At 45.9% G+C, this 21,403-nt stretch overlaps 1 protein-coding gene across 8 annotated transcripts in view; it reads right to left on the bottom strand.

The window, feature by feature from the left end:
* tanc2b (tetratricopeptide repeat, ankyrin repeat and coiled-coil containing 2b) overlaps positions 1-21,403 on the bottom strand; it is a 119,457-nt gene that overhangs the window by 79,424 nt on the left and 18,630 nt on the right. For 5 of the 8 annotated variants that reach the window (XM_072667801.1, XM_072667802.1, XM_072667797.1 and 2 more), the window contains exon 2: positions 13,511-13,592. In XM_072667801.1, the coding sequence (XP_072523902.1) occupies positions 13,511-13,571 (61 nt within the window). In that variant the 5' untranslated portion in view covers positions 13,572-13,592. Of the gene's footprint in view, positions 1-3,054; positions 3,155-13,510; positions 13,596-21,403 lie in introns of those variants that run through there. The other 3 variants (XM_072667799.1, XM_072667803.1, XM_072667800.1) reach the window with 2 other exon arrangements.

The following is a 21,403-nucleotide window of genomic DNA, read 5'->3' as shown; positions in this document are numbered from 1 at the left end:
ACGAGCGCGACCCTAAAGTACTGCCACATCCACTGAGAGCGCGAGCCAGCGCTAGAGCCAGCGCGAGAAAGAGAGATAACTTTAAGTGTCGCCGTCGCTCAGCGAGATTACACAGCAGCAGCGAGGTCAGCAAACACGCTTTCTCATCTCGGCGTCGCCATGACAACGGCACAGCCGATGCGGCCGGGCCCGAGTGGTCAGCATTCAATGATGAAGTCACAAGCAGTCCGGGATGAGGGTACGGTAAAGGTGTGTATAACCCCCTCCACCACCCCCTGTCCACCCCCTCGTCCTCCCCTGTCCACCTCCCCACAATGAGAATCGACCCCACATCGCCCCGGCTGGTGCACAGTCTCAGACACGGCGCCCGGGGAGACTATCGATGAGGTCGAACTTTTCGTGAAATGTCAGCGACCGCGCCGGCCTCGTCTGACCACAAGCTGATGCCTTCCGCCTTGTTGCCATGGAAGCCGATCAACAAGGTCAGGACCGGTCAGGAAAAAGGTAAACACTGGAACACATTGCCTGTCTCAAATAAACAGGGATACTTCACAACCCCGTTACACAAGACTTCCGAGATAATCTGCTTTAAAAGCCTTTTCATAACTGAGCGGGATTATTATTAATATATCATCACCGTCGCAAAATCAACTCCACAACAGCAACTTCAGAGGAAATGGACAAAAACTTAACTTTCAAACACATTTGAACTTTAGTCCATGTAATTTTGGAGCATTTATATGCATCTTATCTTCCATGAGATCATTGGATTGGCCATCTTTGTTGGCCAAAATTTTGAGAAAATAGAAAATGGCAAAAAGTTTGAATTTGAGAAAATTGAAAACAGCAAAAATTGAGAATTTGATAAAATTGAGAATATGAGAAAATTAAAAATAGCAAAAATTGAGAATTTGATCAAATTGAGAATTTGAGAAAATTGAAAATAGCAAAAATTGAGAATTTGATAAAATTGAGAATATGAGAAAACTGAAAATAGCAAAAATTGAGAATTTGAGAAAATTGAGAATTTGAGAAAATTGAGAATTTGAGAAAATTGGGAATTTGAGAAAACTGAGAATTTGATCAAATTGAAAATGGCAAAAAAAAATGATTTTGAGAAATTTAAAAATGACAAATAATGGATTGAAAAATGGACAAGATTTTGAGAAATTTGAGATTTTGAGAAAAATAAAAATGGCCAAACTTAAGAAAATTGAGAATTTGAGAAAACTGAAAACAGCAAACACTAAGATATTTGTGTGAGACCTACAGCATCCAGATGTCAGTAAATGAATCTGAAAACACTTACAACTGAAATCTTACAAAACAAAACGGATTTTATTTGTTAGATTTTTTTTTTTACTTTAAATACCCACGCTACACTTCCTGTCCTGTCTGCTTTCCTGGGTTTGCCTGATGTGTAGCTCACAGCCTAAATACCAATACTACCAGAGCTGACTAGCAGCTGGATCCACATGAGTTCCAGATCAGCTAAACACACAAAATCCATGAGCAAAGAACTCCTTTCTGATGTAAACTGGGTGGTCCCAATCCAGGCTACTGTCACTGGTCCCACCCTCAACAAGGACAAACATCACATCATTCTCAACATGCTTTGAGGAGAAGGCTAGCTGCTAACTCTGCAGGCACCTGCACTGGCTAGCATTGGCCATGCTGAGCGATGGGGGAGAGAGAGGACAGTTACGCTCTCTGGGACTCCCGGACACTGACGGGTGGCTGTGGCACCTCTGGAAACTGAACTCACAACCTGCTGCCTGAGGACTGACAGGCTGTCTCTGTGTTCTGATGGGTGACGTGTGGAGTTCAGCTGAGGTGAGACGGAGGACAGCTCTTCTGGAGTGAGTGAGCGAGTGAGTGAGTGTGTGTGTGTGTGTGTGTGTGAGTGTGTGTGAGTGAGGTGGTAGCAGTGGGGTGCTCGCTGATATGGGCTAATTGCTGTGGGCCGCAGCGCTCTCCACACGAGTCTCTGAACAAGGAGGCGAAAACATGACACCAAACACTGTCTGGTGTTGAGAAGTGGAGGCGAACGCGTCACTCCTTTCAGATCCACAGACGATCAATAAATCAGATGTTTACAATATTTTGCGGATTAGATGTCGAAGGACGCAGGGATCTGTGGCATGCGACACAATGACGTTTCTAAAGTGTAGAAATTGGGACTAAACCCCAGGTCCGAGCCCAGCTCCAAGGTCCAATCACATATTATCAGGGATTGACCCGTGGCTTGATCAATACCAGTGGAAATTCTACCGGTAACGTACCAGAATCCTCCCCGTTTACCTATATTCTCATTACACACTGAAGATAACTCCGCCCCCAGTGCCATATTATATAATATTAATACTAATATATATTAGTTTACAATTACCGTGACGAGAGCGCCATCTACCTTTCTGGAGAAAGCACCGCAGCTGTGCTCTCTCATGACTCGGGATTCGAGCTCGGACCCCCCAGGGCATAGTGGTAGTGTATAAGACCACTGAACCACTCGGAGCCCCTTCAAATAACAATAAAGAGCTTTAGCCGCTGAAAATATCTATATCGTCCTTAAAATCTGCACCTATCTAGAACCATTTGAATAAGGCGCCAAGCTTGTCGACACAGTTCTGAAGCCAATGAAGGAAGATTACAGGCGGAGATGAGATTGGTGACAGTCCAAGTGCAGTGTTTGTTAGCAACATTAGCCTAGCATCTCCCGTTCTAAACGACAGGCGCTCACGTCAGATACCAGACACAAGAACCTTTTAATCAGTCGCTCACAGGGACAGATCTGCCGGTCTAGACTGGAAAGCAGAAGGCTCGGACGGTCTGACCTCCCGTACAGGATAGTCCAGTTCGGCTCGGTTAGATTTCATTTATAAAAAAAGCCTCGCACAGCGGGCGAGATCCGGGTTCCAGCCTCCTCTGAGCGAGCCAGGAGGAAGGAACCCTGAGAGGACCCAGGCCTCCTCTGGTCGACACCGGACAGCACGACTAACGACGAGTGCGACACAGGGACTAAACAGACGGGGTGAAGTGAAGTGTGGGACTGACCACTGCTGTTGCGGCTCTTCCTGTTGGCCTTCCCCCCCAGCAGCATCTTCAGGCTATTCCTAAACATGGTAGCAGAGGGTGGCAAGGGCTAGAGTAACACCTGCACAGAGAGAGAGAGAGAGAGAGAGAGAGAGAGAGAGAGAGAGAGACAGTGAGAAACACACAGTTCAACCCCCCCCCCCCAACCATCAGAACCACATCTCTACCTCAACGCTAGAACCGTCCTAGATTAAAGAGCTCTGCAGAGCTCTCCAGCCACCGAGGGATGTTTAATCTGCTCCCACTTAAACCCTTTATCTAGAACTTTAAGAACACCTAGAGTGATTTTTACTACATATCACACACATGCAACCTATCTAGAACCTTCAGAAGGATTAGAGTGATGTTGAAGAAATTAAATGATGCTTATTTAGCTCACACTCATACTACTCACACTGACAGCCTATCTAGAACTTCCAGAAGGATCAGAGTGATGCTGATTCAGGCCGTACTCCCACTCTCCACAGCCTATCTAGAACTTCCAGAAGGATCAGAGTGATGCTGATTCAGGCCGTACTCCCACTCACCACAACCTATCTAGAACTTCAGAGTGGATTAGAGGGATACTTATTCAGCTCACTCTACCACTCATGCTTACAGCCTATCTAGAACCTCCATAACAACTAGAAGGATGTTTATTCCGCTCACACTACATATAACACACTGGCAGCCTATCTAGAACTTTCAGAAGGACAAGAGGGATGTTTATTCTGCTCACACTTAAATCCTATCTAGAACCTTCAGAAGGACTAGGGTGATGTTGAAGAAATAGAATGATGCTTATTTAGCTCCTATCTAGATCTTCCAGAAGGATCAGAGTAATGTTTTTTCAGCTCACATACACAGCCTATCTAGAACCTCCAGACTAGAGCGATGTTTATTTAACTCACACCACTGCTCACACTCAGTCTATCTAGAACCTCCAGAAAGACTAGAGCGATGTTTATTTAACTCACACTACTGCTCACACTCAGTCTATCTAGAACCTCCAGGAAGACTAGAGCGATGTTTATTTAACTCACACTACTGCTCACACTGAGTCTATCTAGAACCTCCAGGAAGACTAGAGCGATGTTTATTTAACTCACACTACTGCTCACACTCAGTCTATCTAGAACCTCCAGGAAAACTAGAGCGATGTTTATTTAACTCACACTACTGCCCACACTGAGTCTATCTAGAACCTGCAGGAAGACTAGTGTGATGCTTGCTTTGCTCACACTGCCAATCACACTCATATTTTATCTAGAGCCTCCGAAAGGACTCTGTGCCGACGGATGTGTCTACTGATAAGCCATGACCACCTTATTAAAACCAGCTGCCCGTCAAGGCACGGACTCCACCAGACCTCGGAAGGTGGTACCTGTAAAGACCTGTAAAATGTGAGGTGGGTGGGGCCTCCATGAGCCCTACTGAGCCTTTGGCACCCATGACCCTGTCGCCGGATCACCGGACGTCCTTCCTTTGAGCACTCGTAATACCGGGAACGCCCCCACCGGACCTGCCTGATGTTTCAGAGATGTTCTGACCCAGTTGTCTAGAACATCACAGCTGGGTTCTTGTCAAAGTGTCCCACACACAGTTCCAGCGAGTCAGACAGTGGGCAGGCCCGCAGGTCCCTTAGCTTAGAGGAGGGTGAAGAGTTTCTCCGGGTTTCGGAGGTGAGCTGAAGTTCCAGAGGCGATTTCCGTCCCCTCGCAGCACAGCTTATCAAACCTGTCAGGGATTACATTTGAGAATGTTCTAAAGAAGGTTCCTCTGTTCTCTCCACACTGTCTAAACAGCGTCCTGGCAGCAGAAGATCAAAGCTGTACTGCCCCTCTGCGCTCAGAGCCTTCAGAGTTCAAACCTGTGCTCAAACACTGCTCAAAAAAGCCTTTACACAAGAGCCCCTGTCTGACTCCAGCTCATCAGTCATGCAAATGGGCTTCTCACACACACACACACACACACACACACACACACACACACACACACACCCTAAGGCCTGACAATGGCTCTGGCAAGGATAACAGAATCCATTATATGCAGCACACAGGCTCAGTGCTGTTCTCCCATGTAATTTAATTCAGAAATGACCAAAGCAGAGCAGAAGCACCCCGAAATCTCCTCAACCTAGCAGTTACCAAAATATACACTACACTGGTCATCCAGTATGAAGTTCTAATAACATTAATATCCAGTATGAAGTTCTAATAACATTAATATCCAGTATGAAGCTCTAATATCATTAATATCCAGTATGAAGTTCTAATAACATTAATATCCAGTATGAAGTTCTAATAACATTAATATCCAGTATGAAGCTCTAATAACATTAATATCCAGTATGAAGTTCTAATAACATTAATATCCAGTATGAAGTTCTAATAACATTAATATCCAGTATGAAGCTCTAATAACATTAATATCCAGTATGAAGTTCTAATAACATTAATATCCAGTATGAAGCTCTAATAACATTAATATCCAGTACGAAGCTCTAATAACATTAATATCCAGTATGAAGTTCTAATAACATTAATATCCAGTATGAAGCTCTAATAACATTAATATCCAGTATGAAGTTCTAATAACATTAATATCCAGTATGAAGCTCTAATAACATTAATATCCAGTATGAAGCTCTAATAACATTAATATCCAGTATGAAGCTCTAATAGCATTAATATACAGTATGAAACTCTAATAACATTAATATCCAGTATGAATCTATAACAATAATATCCAGTATGAAGTTCTAATATCATTAATATCCAGTATGAAGTTCTAATATCGTTAATATCCAGTATGAAGTTCTAATATCGTTAATATCCAGTATGAATCGTTATCTCCAGACGTTCTAAGAACAGGAACGTTTTTCTCAACAACATCCGGCGGGCGATAACAGCGGGGGACCCGAGTCCAATTACAGGAGCGTGTGCCTCCTATAAGCCGGTCTATTTTCCCTTCTGGATCTTTCTTCAGGTCTTTAATTGGCTCATCAGCGGAGACACCAGAGGTCCAATCATTAGCCCCGCTTCTCCGCTGTCAACACGTTCTACAGCTCAGCGATCGCCTAAACCCAACAGCTCCGCACTTAATACAGCATTCCCACCCTCTCAGACAGCAGCACAGCCCGGAGCGCCGCCGCACGGCTGCTGGACACGGCTGCTGGACACGGCTGCTGGACACGGCCGGCGGAAAAGAGCAAAAACAACATTTACATAAAGTAACGAGGTTCCGGGAGGTGAAGAGGGAGAGGAATGAAGCCCGCGCCGCCTGTTAGCATAAGCCCTTCAGCGCTAGTGTATAAGGTGGTGTGTGGGGCAGTGGCAGAAATGTACGCTAGCTAACCTCACACAGTTTCTGAAGGAGAAATGTACGCTAGCTAACCTCACACAGTTTCTGAGGAGAAATGTACGCTAGCTAACCTCACACAGTTTCTGAAGGAGAAATGTACGCTAGCTAACCTCACACAGTTTCTGAAGGAGAAATGTACGCTAGCTAACCTCACACAGTTTCTGAAGGAGAAATGTACGCTAGCTAACCTCACACAGTTTCTGAGGAGAAATGTACGCTAGCTAACCTCACACAGTTTCTGAGGAGAAATGTACGCTAGCTAACCTCACACAGTTTCTGAGGAGAAATGTACGCTAGCTAACCTCACACAGTTTCTGAGGAGAAATGTACGCTAGCTAACCTCACACAGTTTCTGAGGAGAAATGTACGCTAGCTAACCTCACACAGTTTCTGAAGGAGAAATGTACGCTAGCTAACCTCACACAGTTTCTGAAGGAGAAATGTACGCTAGCTAACCTCACACAGTTTCTGAAGGAGAAATGTACGCTAGCTAACCTCACACAGTTTCTGAGGAGAAATGTACGCTAGCTAACCTCACACAGTTTCTGAAGGAGAAATGTATGCTAGCTAACCTCACACAGTTTCTGAAGGAGAAATGTACGCTAGCTAACCTCACACAGTTTCTGAGGAGAAATGTACGCTAGCTAACCTCACACAGTTTCTGAAGGAGAAATGTACGCTAGCTAACCTCACACAGTTTCTGAGGAGAAATGTACGCTAGCTAACCTCACACAGTTTCTGAAGGAGAAATGTACGCTAGCTAACCTCACACAGTTTCTGAGGAGAAATGTACGCTAGCTAACCTCACACAGTTTCTGAAGGAGAAATGTACGCTAGCTAACCTCACACAGTTTCTGAGGAGAAATGTACGCTAGCTAACCTCACACAGTTTCTGAAGGAGAAATGTACGCTAGCTAACCTCACACAGTTTCTGAAGGAGAAATGTACGCTAGCTAACCTCACACAGTTTCTGAGGAGAAATGTACGCTAGCTAACCTCACACAGTTTCTGAGGAGAAATGTACGCTAGCTAACCTCACACAGCTTCTGAAGGAGAAATGTACGCTAGCTAACCTCACACAGTTTCTGAAGGAGAAATGTACGCTAGCTAACCTCACACAGTTTCTGAAGGAGAAATGTACGCTAGCTAACCTCACACAGTTTCTGAGGAGAAATGTACGCTAGCTAACCTCACACAGTTTCTGAGGAGAAATGTACGCTAGCTAACCTCACACAGCTTCTGAAGGAGAAATGTACGCTAGCTAACCTCACACAGTTTCTGAAGGAGAAATGTACGCTAGCTAACCTCACACAGTTTCTGAAGGAGAAATGTACGCTAGCTAACCTCACACAGTTTCTGAAGGAGAAATGTACGCTAGCTAACCTCACACAGTTTCTGAAGGAGAAATGTACGCTAGCTAACCTCACACAGTTTCTGAAGGAGAAATGTACGCTAGCTAACCTCACAGTTTCTGAAGGAGAAATGTACGCTAGCTAACCTCACACAGTTTCTGAGGAGAAATGTACGCTAGCTAACCTCACACAGTTTCTGAAGGAGAAATGTACGCTAGCTAACCTCACAGTTTCTGAAGGAGAAATGTACGCTAGCTAACCTCACACAGTTTCTGAAGGAGAAATGTACGCTAGCTAACCTCACACAGTTTCTGAGGAGAAATGTACGCTAGCTAACCTCACACAGTTTCTGAGGAGAAATGTACGCTAGCTAACCTCACACAGTTTCTGAAGGAGAAATGTACGCTAGCTAACCTCACACAGTTTCTGAAGGAGAAATGTACGCTAGCTAACCTCACACAGTTTCTGAAGGAGAAATGTACGCTAGCTAACCTCACACAGTTTCTGAAGGAGAAATGTACGCTAGCTAACCTCACACAGTTTCTGAGGAGAAATGTACGCTAGCTAACCTCACACAGTTTCTGAAGGAGAAATGTACGCTAGCTAACCTCACACAGTTTCTGAAGGAGAAATGTACGCTAGCTAACCTCACACAGTTTCTGAGGAGAAATGTACGCTAGCTAACCTCACACAGTTTCTGAAGGAGAAATGTACGCTAGCTAACCTCACACAGTTTCTGAAGGAGAAATGTACGCTAGCTAACCTCACAGAGTTTCTGAGGAGAAATGTACGCTAGCTAACCTCACACAGTTTCTGAGGAGAAATGTACGCTAGCTAACCTCACACAGTTTCTGAAGGAGAAATGTACGCTAGCTAACCTCACACAGTTTCTGAAGGAGAAATGTACGCTAGCTAACCTCACACAGTTTCTGAGGAGAAATGTACGCTAGCTAACCTCACACAGTTTCTGAGGAGAAATGTACGCTAGCTAACCTCACACAGTTTCTGAGGAGAAATGTACGCTAGCTAACCTCACACAGTTTCTGAAGGAGAAATGTACGCTAGCTAACCTCACAGTTTCTGAAGGAGAAATGTACGCTAGCTAACCTCACACAGTTTCTGAGGAGAAATGTACGCTAGCTAACCTCACACAGTTTCTGAGGAGAAATGTACGCTAGCTAACCTCACACAGTTTCTGAGGAGAAATGTACGCTAGCTAACCTCACACAGTTTCTGAAGGAGAAATGTACGCTAGCTAACCTCACACAGTTTCTGAAGGAGAAATGTACGCTAGCTAACCTCACACAGTTTCTGAGGAGAAATGTACGCTAGCTAACCTCACACAGTTTCTGAAGGAGAAATGTACGCTAGCTAACCTCACACAGTTTCTGAGGAGAAATGTACGCTAGCTAACCTCACACAGTTTCTGAAGGAGAAATGTACGCTAGCTAACCTCACACAGTTTCTGAAGGAGAAATGTACGCTAGCTAACCTCACACAGTTTCTGAGGAGAAATGTACGCTAGCTAACCTCACACAGTTTCTGAAGGAGAAATGTACGCTAGCTAACCTCACACAGTTTCTGAGGAGAAATGTACGCTAGCTAACCTCACACAGTTTCTGAAGGAGAAATGTACGCTAGCTAACCTCACACAGTTTCTGAAGGAGAAATGTACGCTAGCTAACCTCACACAGTTTCTGAGGAGAAATGTACGCTAGCTAACCTCACACAGTTTCTGAGGAGAAATGTACGCTAGCTAACCTCACACAGTTTCTGAAGGAGAAATGTACGCTAGCTAACCTCACACAGTTTCTGAAGGAGAAATGTACGCTAGCTAACCTCACACAGTTTCTGAGGAGAAATGTACGCTAGCTAACCTCACACAGTTTCTGAAGGAGAAATGTACGCTAGCTAACCTCACACAGTTTCTGAAGGAGAAATGTACGCTAGCTAACCTCACACAGTTTCTGAGGAGAAATGTACGCTAGCTAACCTCACACAGTTTCTGAAGGAGAAATGTACGCTAGCTAACCTCACACAGTTTCTGAAGGAGAAATGTACGCTAGCTAACCTCACACAGTTTCTGAAGGAGAAATGTACGCTAGCTAACCTCACACAGTTTCTGAAGGAGAAATGTACGCTAGCTAACCTCACACAGTTTCTGAGGAGAAATGTACGCTAGCTAACCTCACACAGTTTCTGAAGGAGAAATGTACGCTAGCTAACCTCACACAGTTTTATATTTAAAAAAATGAATTAAATGTATTTAATAATTGGTCAAAAGGTCAAATAAATACTTCAATTTTACTACTAATAATAATTCATTAGAATTCTCTGGAAGTGAAATGGGCTTTAAATGGGTTAAATAGAGACATATGGGCGTCACTCCTTTTACCAACTCCAGGGACGGTCCTCAGAATTGCTAGCTGTATGTGTGACCGAAGCTGAAAGCCTAACCCCATGAGATGTGAAGAGCCAATCACCGTCAGGCATTTCAGTGCATTACTTACGTAACATCGTCAATATTAATGACATCATCATCATCATCCTCATCATCCTCAGTGAGGAGGTGCATGTAAAAGGCATCCCAGGTCAGCGTGGAACCCAGGACTCTGATCTTTATGATTTATGAAAGGAAACTAAGCAACAGTCTGATGTTCTGATGAAGTTCTGATGAAAAATATGCAAAAAATTTAATAAATAAATAAATAAACTTGGAAATGAAACTGGTGGAATTCCCTGCTGAGTCTGAGCTGAAGGGGAGCGGCGGCAGTGGCGGCGGCGGCGGCAGTGGCGGCGGCGGCGGCAGCGGGGAGGCTGTTATTAGTTATGTAATAAGAATGCATTATGAATGATATCCCCTGCTTCCCCCCGCTTCTCTACTCGCCCTGTAAAAAGTGAAACCCACTCCAGAGAGCCTCGAGAAACAGTCCTCACCTCCGCGTGACTCACAGAACCGGACTGGGAGTGGGGGGGTGGGGGTGAGGGTCTCGAACCGCCGGGCTAGACTGCTGTAGGCTGAAAGGGCGGGGCTACACTGCCGTAGGCTGAGTATGTGGGGCTACACCGCTGTAGGCTGAATGGGCAGGGCTACACTGCCGTAGGCTGAGTATGTGGGGCTACACCGCTGTAGGCTGAATGGGCAGGGCTACACTGCTGTAGGCTGAATGGGCAGGGCTACACTGCTGTAGGCTGAAAGGGCAGGGCTACACTGCCGTAGGCTGAGTATGTGGGGCTACACCGCTGTAGGCTGAATGGGCAGGGCTACACCGCTGTAGGCTGAAAGGGCGGGGCTACACTGCTGTAGGCTGAAAGGGCGGGGCTACACTGCTGTAGGCTGAATGGGCGGGGCTAGACTGCTGTAGGCTGAAAGGGCGGGGCTACACTGCTGTAGGCTGAAAGGGCGGGGCTACACTGCTGTAGGCTGAATGGGCGGGGCTAGACTGCTGTAGGCTGAATGGGAGGGGCTAAACTGCAGGATGCTGTTTCCACGTCAGGATTAGGAACGAAGAGCTGCTGACTGTTCTCCGAGTGGAGGGCGAGCCGCGGCCCTAACAGCGCCACACCGACTGTAATTAATATTGAACACGCAGCAGGACAGACTCGACTCCACTGGCCTGATAAGACCATTAGCACTGAGCTAACACGGCTCACCAGACACAGCTAAAACCACCTCCAAGCCTTCGGCACCAAAAAGTGAACAGTCTGGACACAGCTGGACACATCTGCTCACATGTAGTCAACTGGCCAAGCCATGTTAAGTGTCTAAAGGCGCTAACGTAGCTAAGAGGAAGCTCTTCACACCAGTTAGCACGGGGCTACCTGCAGGCCTAAGGGGTCAAGCAATCTCTAACCGCAGTAAACAAGGACTGAGGAGTGCTAGCAGAGCTAACCCAGTAGCAACAAACCCTGAACACCGAACATGTCTTCACGTGTGAGGCACAACTGTGGCGAATTCGACTGAGCTTTCCTGAGAAACTCTAAAACTAGAAACGGGAATGAGTGAAATGCTGCTGAGTGTAAAAGTGGCCTCCGTTTCGCGGCTATGAAGTTAGCGCCGCCGATAACACCGTTACCACAGAGGAGAGGAAGAACCATAACTCCACCAAAACAAGCAAGCTGACTTACTAATTAAGTAGCTAACAAACAAACTAACTGAACTAACGAACAATTAACAATCGAATAAAATACCTAACAAATTCACAAAAGTAATAAAAAACGTACTAACTAGCTAAAATACAAACTGAACTATAAAACAATCAAATTAAATAACTTATTTAAAATAAAATAAATTTTGAAAGTAACAAAAACAAGCTAACAAAAACTGAACTAACAAACAAAACAATTAAACAAAATAAACAAATTCAGAGTGTAACAAAAACAAGCGAGCTTACTTACTAATTAACTAGCAAGTTAATAAACAAACAAACTGAACGAACAAACAATAAACAATCAAATAAAATAACGAACAAATTCGCAAAAGTAACAAAAACAAACTCACGTACTAACTAGCTAGCTAAAATACAAACTGAACTATAAAACAATCAAATAAAATAACTTACACATTTAGAAAGTAACAAAAACAAGCTAACTAACGTACTAATTAACTAGCTAGCTAACAAAAAACTGAACTAACAAACAAAACAATTACATAAAATAAACAAATTCAGAGTGTAACAAAAACAAGCGAGTGTACTTACTAATTAACTAGCAAGTTAATAAACAAACTGAACTAACAAACAATAAACAATCAAATAAAATAACTAACAAATTCACAAACTACGCTAACTAACGTACTAATTAACTAGCTAGCTAAAATACAGACAGAACTGAACTAACGAACGAGCAAAGAACAATGGAATAAAATAACTACCAAAACTAACTGGCTTACTAACTAATTAATCAACTAGCTATCTAGTACCTAACTGCTTTACGAAGACGCCCCACAAGGGGGTGCTATTGTCCCTGAAACAGCGCTTGGTGCTCTGCATCAGTGACACTGCGTGTCTTTAGCGATAAGCAAGCGATATTTCCTGGCTGACCAGCTTCACGGCAGGCAGGCAGGCAGGCAGGCAGGCAGGCAGAGGAACAGTGGAAGGTGTTCGGGACACAATAGGTGTTAATGAGGCTCTGTTTTAATCAGCCTGCTTTGTTGATAAACTCCGAGCCGGGGCGCGTCTCCCCGAGCACGAGGACGCAGCGCGGCGTAGAAATCCGGCCCAGCGCTCGTCTGAGCGGATGATTAATGGATCGGGATGAAGGCGAGCAGGACTGCGCCGGCAGGGAGCCGGCGGTTACATCACGGATTCCAGACAGGTCTATTGGTATGCTGCACAGCCCCTCTGTCTGCCTGATCAGACAGCGAGAGAGACAGAGCGCGAGAGTGTGTGTGTGTGTGAGTATGTGTGTGTGTGTGTGTGTGTGTGTGTGTCAGAGGCCGCGTCCATGACAGGCTTTCTAAGAGAGTAAATGAAGTTGTGACACAGGGCGGGGGGGGCGGGGGGGCCGGGGGGGCGGGGGGCTTCTTCACAATAAGGGAGAGTAATCAGCCCTGGCAGCGGGACTGCATTAGCATCCAGATGAAGAAGTTTTCACCCACGCCTAAAACCATCAGTCGGTCCGGGTCCGGACCAAAGTCCCTCGCTATAGGAGTGTGTTGCGTTAATGTGTGTGTGTGTGTGTGTGTGTGTGTGTAAGTGAGGTAGAGAAAAAGGTGGTCTTACTGTGCGCTCCGTGGTGGGCTGCCTGTGGGTTCAGGTTAACTGGTCCACCTCCTCCCTCCATGCATCGCGCAGCAGCGGGCGGCTGCAGGGACAGGGCGGAGGTCAGTAATGCATCACTTCTATATGAACACTCTTTGAATGTGTCCAAAAGTTTGTGGACACCCCTTCTAATGCTGACACACACAGTCTGTCTAGTCCCTGTAGAGAAGAAGTACTGCCAATAGAATAGGACTATCTGTGGCCAGTAACCAATGGAAGCTATTGGCACCATGCTGCCTAATGCCAGGCGTGGGCTAGAGGAGGGGTATAAGAAGCCCCCAATGGATGGTGCTCTAATACTGATCCGATACTCTTGGGATGAGTTGGGGATGAAGTGGAGTGCTGAATGCAATCAATCAAATCCTCACAGCAGTGCTTCGCCAAAATCTAGTAGAAAGCCTTCTTCCCTGGACATCAGGAGAGACAGTTACTCCAGCGAAAGCAGGAGAAACTTTTTTTAATACCCTTGTTTTCAGAAGAAGAGAATGAGCAGGTGTCCCAATACTTTTGTCCATTTAGTGTTAGTGTTTAAAGGTTCCAAGGTCCTAAAAAATCAGTACTACCAGAACCTACATTATATTATATCCTTCTATATATATACACTATACTACACACACAATGAGAAAGGGCACATCAGGGAACCCTTTTTGGTAAGGTATACAACCGTTCCTGAAGGTTCCTTAAAGAACGTCCTTTTTTAAGAGGTATTTCTTGTATTGGTAGAACCCTTAGACCAGGCTACAATTTGTCATCTGTCATGCTTCTATACAGAACCACTACCCTTACTAAAGAACCCTTGAAGAACCCTCTTGTAAAGGGCGAAGTACAACATTTACAGCATAGGGAAGAACCATTTAAACATACATTCTATCTAGAACGTTCTACATACTTTACCAAAGGACCCTTGTCGTTATAAAGTATGGTGTTGGTGCACTCAAAGCAAAATGGGTTCTATATAGAAGTGATAAAAGGATCTTATATAATGGTGAACCCCTTTTTTGGTGCTATCCGGAACCCTCTTTTCTAAGGTTCTATAAATAACTAAAGTCTATAAATAAATAAATCTATAAGCCACCTTTCCACTGCTCCACTTGGGTTCCTTGTGGCGACTGAGCTGAGAAACAGCCAGCGTCACTGGAAACTGCCTCCGAGCACCTGGACATGGGCCCACAACTGGGTGAAATGTGGGTTCCGGGTTACAGGATTTGAGGGGCGGAGAACAGCGAACTGTACAGCTCAGGATGTGGAAGCTGACGAAACAAACGGTCACACCAGAGACTCAAACTAAACGAGCTCTAGCTATGAAAAGGGCTTATAAGCACAGTGGAAACCGTTTATGGTTCTTTATAGAAGCATTTGTTAAAGGATTCTTTGAAGAACCATCCAGAAGAGGTTTCTCGATCAGGGAGAAATCTTTTAACCAGGCAAAAAACAAACATTAATGAAGAGAACCTGAAGAATGCTTTTAAAGAACCACTGAAGAACCGCTTTTTAAAAGAGCACAGGTTCTAGACTGTATAGATTTTGAAGCTTTATGAGCTAGCCAAGCTAAAGTGCAGCCTCCAAACATGGTGGAGGTAGTTTCATCATTAACAGCTCACAGTGAGAGCTAGCCAGGCTAAAGTACAGCCTTCAAACATGGTGGAGGTAGTTTCATCATCAACAGCTCACAGTGAGAGCCAGCCAGGCTAAAGTACAGCCTTCAAACATGGTGGAGGTAGTTTCTTCATCAACAGCTCACAGTGATAGCTAGCCAGGCTAAAGTACAGCCTTCAAACATGGTGGAGGTAGTTTCATCATCAACAGCTCACAGTGAGAGCCAGCCAAGCTAAAGTACTGCTTCCAAACATGGTGGCGGTAGTTTCATCATCAACAGCTCACAGTGAGAGCCAGCCAGGCTAAAGTACTGCTTCCAAACATGGTGGAGGTAGTTTCATCATCAACAGCTCACAGTGAGAGCTAGCCAGGCTAAAGTACAGCCTTCAAACATGGTGGAGGTAGTTTCATCATCAACAGCTCACAGTGAGAGCCAGCCAGGCTAAAGTACAGCCTTCAAACATGGTGGAGGTAGTTTCTTCATCAACAGCTCACAGTGATAGCTAGCCAGGCTAAAGTACAGCCTTCAAACATGGTGGAGGTAGTTTCATCATCAACAGCTCACAGTGAGAGCCAGCCAAGCTAAAGTACTGCTTCCAAACATGGTGGAGGTAGTTTCATCATCAACAGCTCACAGTGAGAGCCAGCCAGGCTAAAGTACTGCTTCCAAACATGGTGGAGGTAGTTTCATCATCAACAGCTCACAGTGAGAGCTAGCCAGGCTAAAGTACAGCCTTCAAACATGGTGGAGGTAGTTTCATCATCAACAGCTCACAGTGAGAGCCAGCCAGGCTAAAGCACAGCTTCAAGCTTTTTCCTGGTCATAAGTATTTGGACTAACCAGCTGTTCTAGTTTGTGATGTAAAATAAATGGACAGTGTTTGACACAGCAGCCTCTTGTCACTGGGCATAAGTATGTGGACTAATCTGCTGGTCCCCAAAAAGAGTTTATCTTTATTTATCACAACAAAGAAGTCACAGATATTTACAGAAGAAGCCGCTGAAGATACGGACAGAGCTGCAGCAGCTACCGTTATCTAGCAGAGCCAAAACACGCTCAACCCGGCCAAAGATGAACCTATTAGGAGCTATTAAATCACAAATGATTCATATGTGACTCCAGTATTACAGTCATAAACTGCAGTGAGTCACAGACCAGCAGATTCAGACTCGGCTTCCAGACCAAGAAGCTTCTTTTCCCAAAGCAGAAGCACTGAGACTGTAGCTCTGGTGAGAGCCAGGCCCAATGAGCTGAGCTCCTCAGCAGAACCCTTGTTCAGAACCCCAGAGCTTCTCCTTTCTTCTACCTCGCTCCGAGTTGGAGGCTGTTATATAACAGAGATTGCGAGGCAAGGCGAGGCGAGGCAGCAATGACTTCATAAGACACACAAGAGGATATCCATCACAGAGCCAGCCGGTCCTGATGCAGAGGCACTCCAGCTGCACCACAGACAGCAGATTACACTCCCACCGTACTTCACTCCCCCACCTTCCTCACACTGCACCCACCCCGAGACCACCGCATGACGACCGAACAGAGTGAATGACATATAGAACACACAGCTACCAAACATGGTGGTGGTAGCATCATGCTCGCTCTGGGATTGCTTTGCTGCCAGTGGAACGTAGCAAAAATTTCACGACCCTACCTACAGAACCACTGAAAAACCGCTTTTGTTTAAGAGCATGGTTTCTATACATGGACGGAATGGACTTCAAAGCAATGCCACTGTACCAACTGTTAAGCATGGTGGTGGTAGCATCATACTCTGGGGTAGCTGGGTTTTGGTGGCCTGTGGAACTGCTGGGTGTTTGAAACTTCACCACAATTGGGCTTGTCAACAGGACGATGACCCCAACACACACACACCAAGGCGTAGTCTTGAGCTAAATGCCAATGTAATTGGTGGAGTCTTGCGTCCGTCTGGGGGGGGGGGGGTGAAACTGACCAATGGACAGTCAGAAACTCGTCCTCTCACCGTTCATCCAGACATTCCACTGCTTTAGTGAAGGTAAGCTGAGATTCGTCCACTTGATTAAAGAGATGTTTATATGAGAAATATGAAGAAGTGCAGGTTTAGGGTCAGAGTAATCTGAGAGTATCTCCTCACGCAGGGCTCTAGGTCACATGGGGTCTCGTTCTAGATAGAGAGGAGACTGTTCTGAACAGTTTGATATAAAACATGAGGGCGTTCTCTCCTAAGCTCCTCTGAGGATTATGAAGGAGCTCACACAGTTGAGACGAGCGCTGAGGCTGCCATCCGAGGCGGAGTCCAATAGCGGTTCCGGTTCTGCTGATGTCCTGCTCTCACCTCTCACACCATCTCTCCAGACAGTACTGCATGGTGGGCTGATGGGGAAATGTTTGCCTTTACTGCCCCCTTCAGGCTGCCAACGGAATTACTGAGGTCAGGAGGGGATGGGATTTAAATAAACACCGCAGACAGAAAGGAACCGTGGCAGGAACCGTGGCAGGAACCGCGAGAACCACCACAAGGTCTCTACGTTAGATATTTAATAATTCCCGTATCTGTGATTGATGCCAGAGAAGAACCACAGCTGGTCCCCTTAAAGAACCTTTTTTTAATTAATGAGACGCAAGTGTGAAAAGATGAGCCAGGGGTTCTAGGTTCTATACAAATAATCTTTCTTAATAACCGTGTTCTACTTTTGAGGTTTGATTCTTTTCAGGGGTTCATCCTCATGTTCTTAGGGAGGTTCTCCTTTTAAGGACTTCTGAAGTCCTGTCAGTGTTTCTTCTTAAATGTTCTCTTAGGAAGGTTCCCCATTTAATTTTCAATTCCCGTAGTGGTTCATCTTAATGCTCTTAAACAGGTTCTCCTTTTGAGTATGGGTTCCTCTCAGGGGTTCTTCCACATGCTGTTAGGCAGGTTCTCCTTTGAGACTGTCAGGGTTTCTTTCTCATACTCTTAAGCTTCACCTTTCGAGCCTTGGGTTCTCTTAGTGGTTCTTCCTTCTGTTTTTAGGAGGGATCTCCTATGGTTTCCCTCAGTTCCCCTCAGTGGCTGCTCGTCATGTTCACTAAACAGCGCTGTGAAGTGATGAGGGTGTGATGTGGTCTGTATCGGTGTGTGGAGCTTTAGTGGTCTCTGGATCCAGGCTGCATCAGGTGTCACCACGGTCGGAAGTAAAGAAATAAATGAGGGGGGAGCCGGCGGGAGCCCGGGGGGAGCAGGCGGAAGCTGGCAGGAGCCGGCGCTGAAGAGCGAATGCCAGTGACGGCCTCTTTCATGTGTGGCTTTGATTCTATTCCCTCTGAGTAAATTAGCCTCCACAGAGTGGATCCACAGCTGCCCCCCCAAACCCAGTCTGCTGCTGAGCCCCGCCGCCCTGCCCGAGCCCATCTGTGTGACGCCTCAAAGTGTGTGTGTGTGTGTGTGAGAGAGAGAGTGAGTGTGTGTGAGTGTGTGTGCGTGTGCCGCTCAGTGGCTGCATCACAGTCATGTACAACCAACTGACCGGGTCGGATGTTCTGACGGTGTCGAGAGGCTCAATCAACAGTAAATTAAACTTCCTGTTCATACATAAAATCTGTAAAACTAACTTTTGGTGGTTGCTAAGGTGTTGCTCAGTGGTTGCTAAGACGTTCCTAGATGGATACTATGGTGTTCCAGGTGGCAGCTTTAAATGTTGCTAGGTGGTTCTATGGTGTGCCAGGTGGCTGCGGTTACCAAACATTCCCTACCATTCAAACACTCCCGATCATTACCCAACATTCCCTACCATTCAAACACTCCCGATCATTACCCAACATTCCCTACCATTCAAACACTCCTGACCATTACCCAACATTCCCTACCATTCAAACACTCCCGACCATTACCTAACATTCCCTACCATTCAAACACTCCTGACCATTACCCAACATTCCCTACCATTCAAACACTCCTGACCATTACCCAACATTCCCTACCATTCAAACACTCCCGACCATTACCCAACATTCCCTACCATTCAAACACTCCCGACCATTACCCAACATTCCCTACCATTCAAACACTCCCGACCATTACCTAACATTCCCTACCATTCAAACACTCCCGACCATTACCCAACATTCCCTACCATTCAAACATTCCTGACCATTACCCAACATTCCCTACCATTCAAACACTCCCGACCATTACCTAACATTCCCTACCATTCAAACACTCCCGACCATTACCCAACATTCCCTACCATTCAAACACTCCTGACCATTACCCAACATTCCCTACCATTCAAACACTCCAGACCATTACCCAACATTCCCTACCATTCAAACACTCCCGATCACTACCTAACATTCCCTACCATTCAAACACTCCCGACCATTACCCAACATTCCCTACCATTCAAACACTCCCGATCACTACCTAACATTCCCTACCATTCAAACACTCCCGATCACTACCCAACATTCCCTACCATTCAAACACTCCCAACCATTACCTAACATTCCCTACCATTCAAACACTCCCGACCATTACCCAACATTCCCTACCATTCCAGATGATTCCCCAACATTCCCAAACACTGCTTTGCACTAATCTGTAATGACTGATTACAGTCAAACAGTCCAAAGACAATATCAAGTAATGACCGTGACCCCAATTACACAACTCTAACACTCCAGTGTATAAGGGTGTGTGTGTGTGTGTGTGAGGGTGTGTGTGTGTGTGTGTGTGTGACAGCGAGCTTGCTTACACTAACATACACTTTACAGCTCCTACATTCAACATGCTGTCACTGGCTACCCGTCACACCTCAGTGTGTGTGTGTGTGTGTGTGTGTGTGTGTGTGTGTGTGCGCGTATGTAATGACTAGTGTTAGTGTTAAAGAAGCACATTAACCCCCCCCCTCTTCCTCTAGTTTTATAGGGCTTACACTTCCACCCCATTAGCCACACACTGTCTTCAGAACTACAGAGAGTGTGTGTGTGTGTGTGTGTGTGAGTGTGTGTGTGTGTGTCTCTTCCTTCCGCTGCTGTCACTACGCATCACGTCGGCACTGGCTCTGCAGTCCAGTCAGACCTGGTCAGATTGAATTGAGGAGGTGATCGGACAGCTGGTGCTGAATGACTCCGGATCTGTAGATCAGAGCTGATCAAAGCGTTAATGGGTTTATAAGCCTCTATTACACTCAACTGCCACTGGCCCGGCTTATATTCTCATATTCTCCCATAAACCCCTTTACTGCCAGCATATCGTTACGCTCCACAGTCGCTACAGAGTCGTTACGCTCCACAGCCGTTACAGAGTCCACAGTTACGCTCCACAGTCGTTACAGAGTCGTTACGCTCCACAGTCGTTACAGAGTCGTTACGCTCCACAGCCGTTACAGAGTCCACAGTTACGCTCCACAGTCGTTACAGAGTCGTTACGCTCCACAGTCGTTACAGAGTCGTTACGCTCCACAGCCGTTACAGAGTCCACAGTTACGCTCCACAGTCGTTACAGAGTCGTTGCGCTCCACAGCCGTTACAGAGTCCACAGTTACGCTCCACAGTCGTTACAGAGTCGTTACGCTCCACAGCCGTTACAGAGTCCACAGTTACGCTCCACAGTCGTTACAGAGTCGTTACGCTCCACAGCCGTTACAGAGTCGTTACGCTCCACAGTCGCTACAGAGTCCACAGTTACGCTCCACAGTTGTTACAGTCGTTACGCTCCACAGTCATTACAGAGTCCACAGTTACGCTCCACAGTCGTTACAGAGTCCACAGTTACGCTCCACAGTCGTTACAGAGTCCACAGTTACGCTCCACAGTCGTTACAGAGTCCACAGTTACAGCTCCACAGTCGTTACAGAGTCGTTACGCTCCACAGTCATTACAGAGTCCACAGTTACGCTCCACAGTCGTTACGCTTCACAGTCGCTACAGAGTCGTTACGCTCCACAGTCGTTACAGTCATTACGCTTCACAGTCGCTACAGAGTCGTTACGCTCCACAGTCATTACAGAGTCCACAGTTACGCTCCACAGTCGTTACAGAGTCCACAGTTACGCTCCACAGTCGTTAGAGTCCACAGTTACGCTCCACAGTCGTTACAGAGTCCACAGTTACGCTCCACAGTCGTTACAGAGTCGTTACGCTCCACAGTCATTACAGAGTCCACAGTTACGCTCCACAGTCGTTACGCTTCACAGTCGCTACAGAGTCGTTACGCTCCACAGTCGTTACAGTCATTACGCTTCACAGTCGCTACAGAGTCGTTACGCTCCACAGTCGTTACAGAGTCCACAGTTACGCTTCAC

The sequence above is a fragment of the Salminus brasiliensis genome, chromosome 22 (genome assembly GCF_030463535.1).
Source record: "Salminus brasiliensis chromosome 22, fSalBra1.hap2, whole genome shotgun sequence".
NCBI classification, from domain to species: Eukaryota; Metazoa; Chordata; class Actinopteri; order Characiformes; family Bryconidae; genus Salminus; species Salminus brasiliensis.
This window is presented reverse-complemented; position numbering and strand designations above follow the sequence as displayed.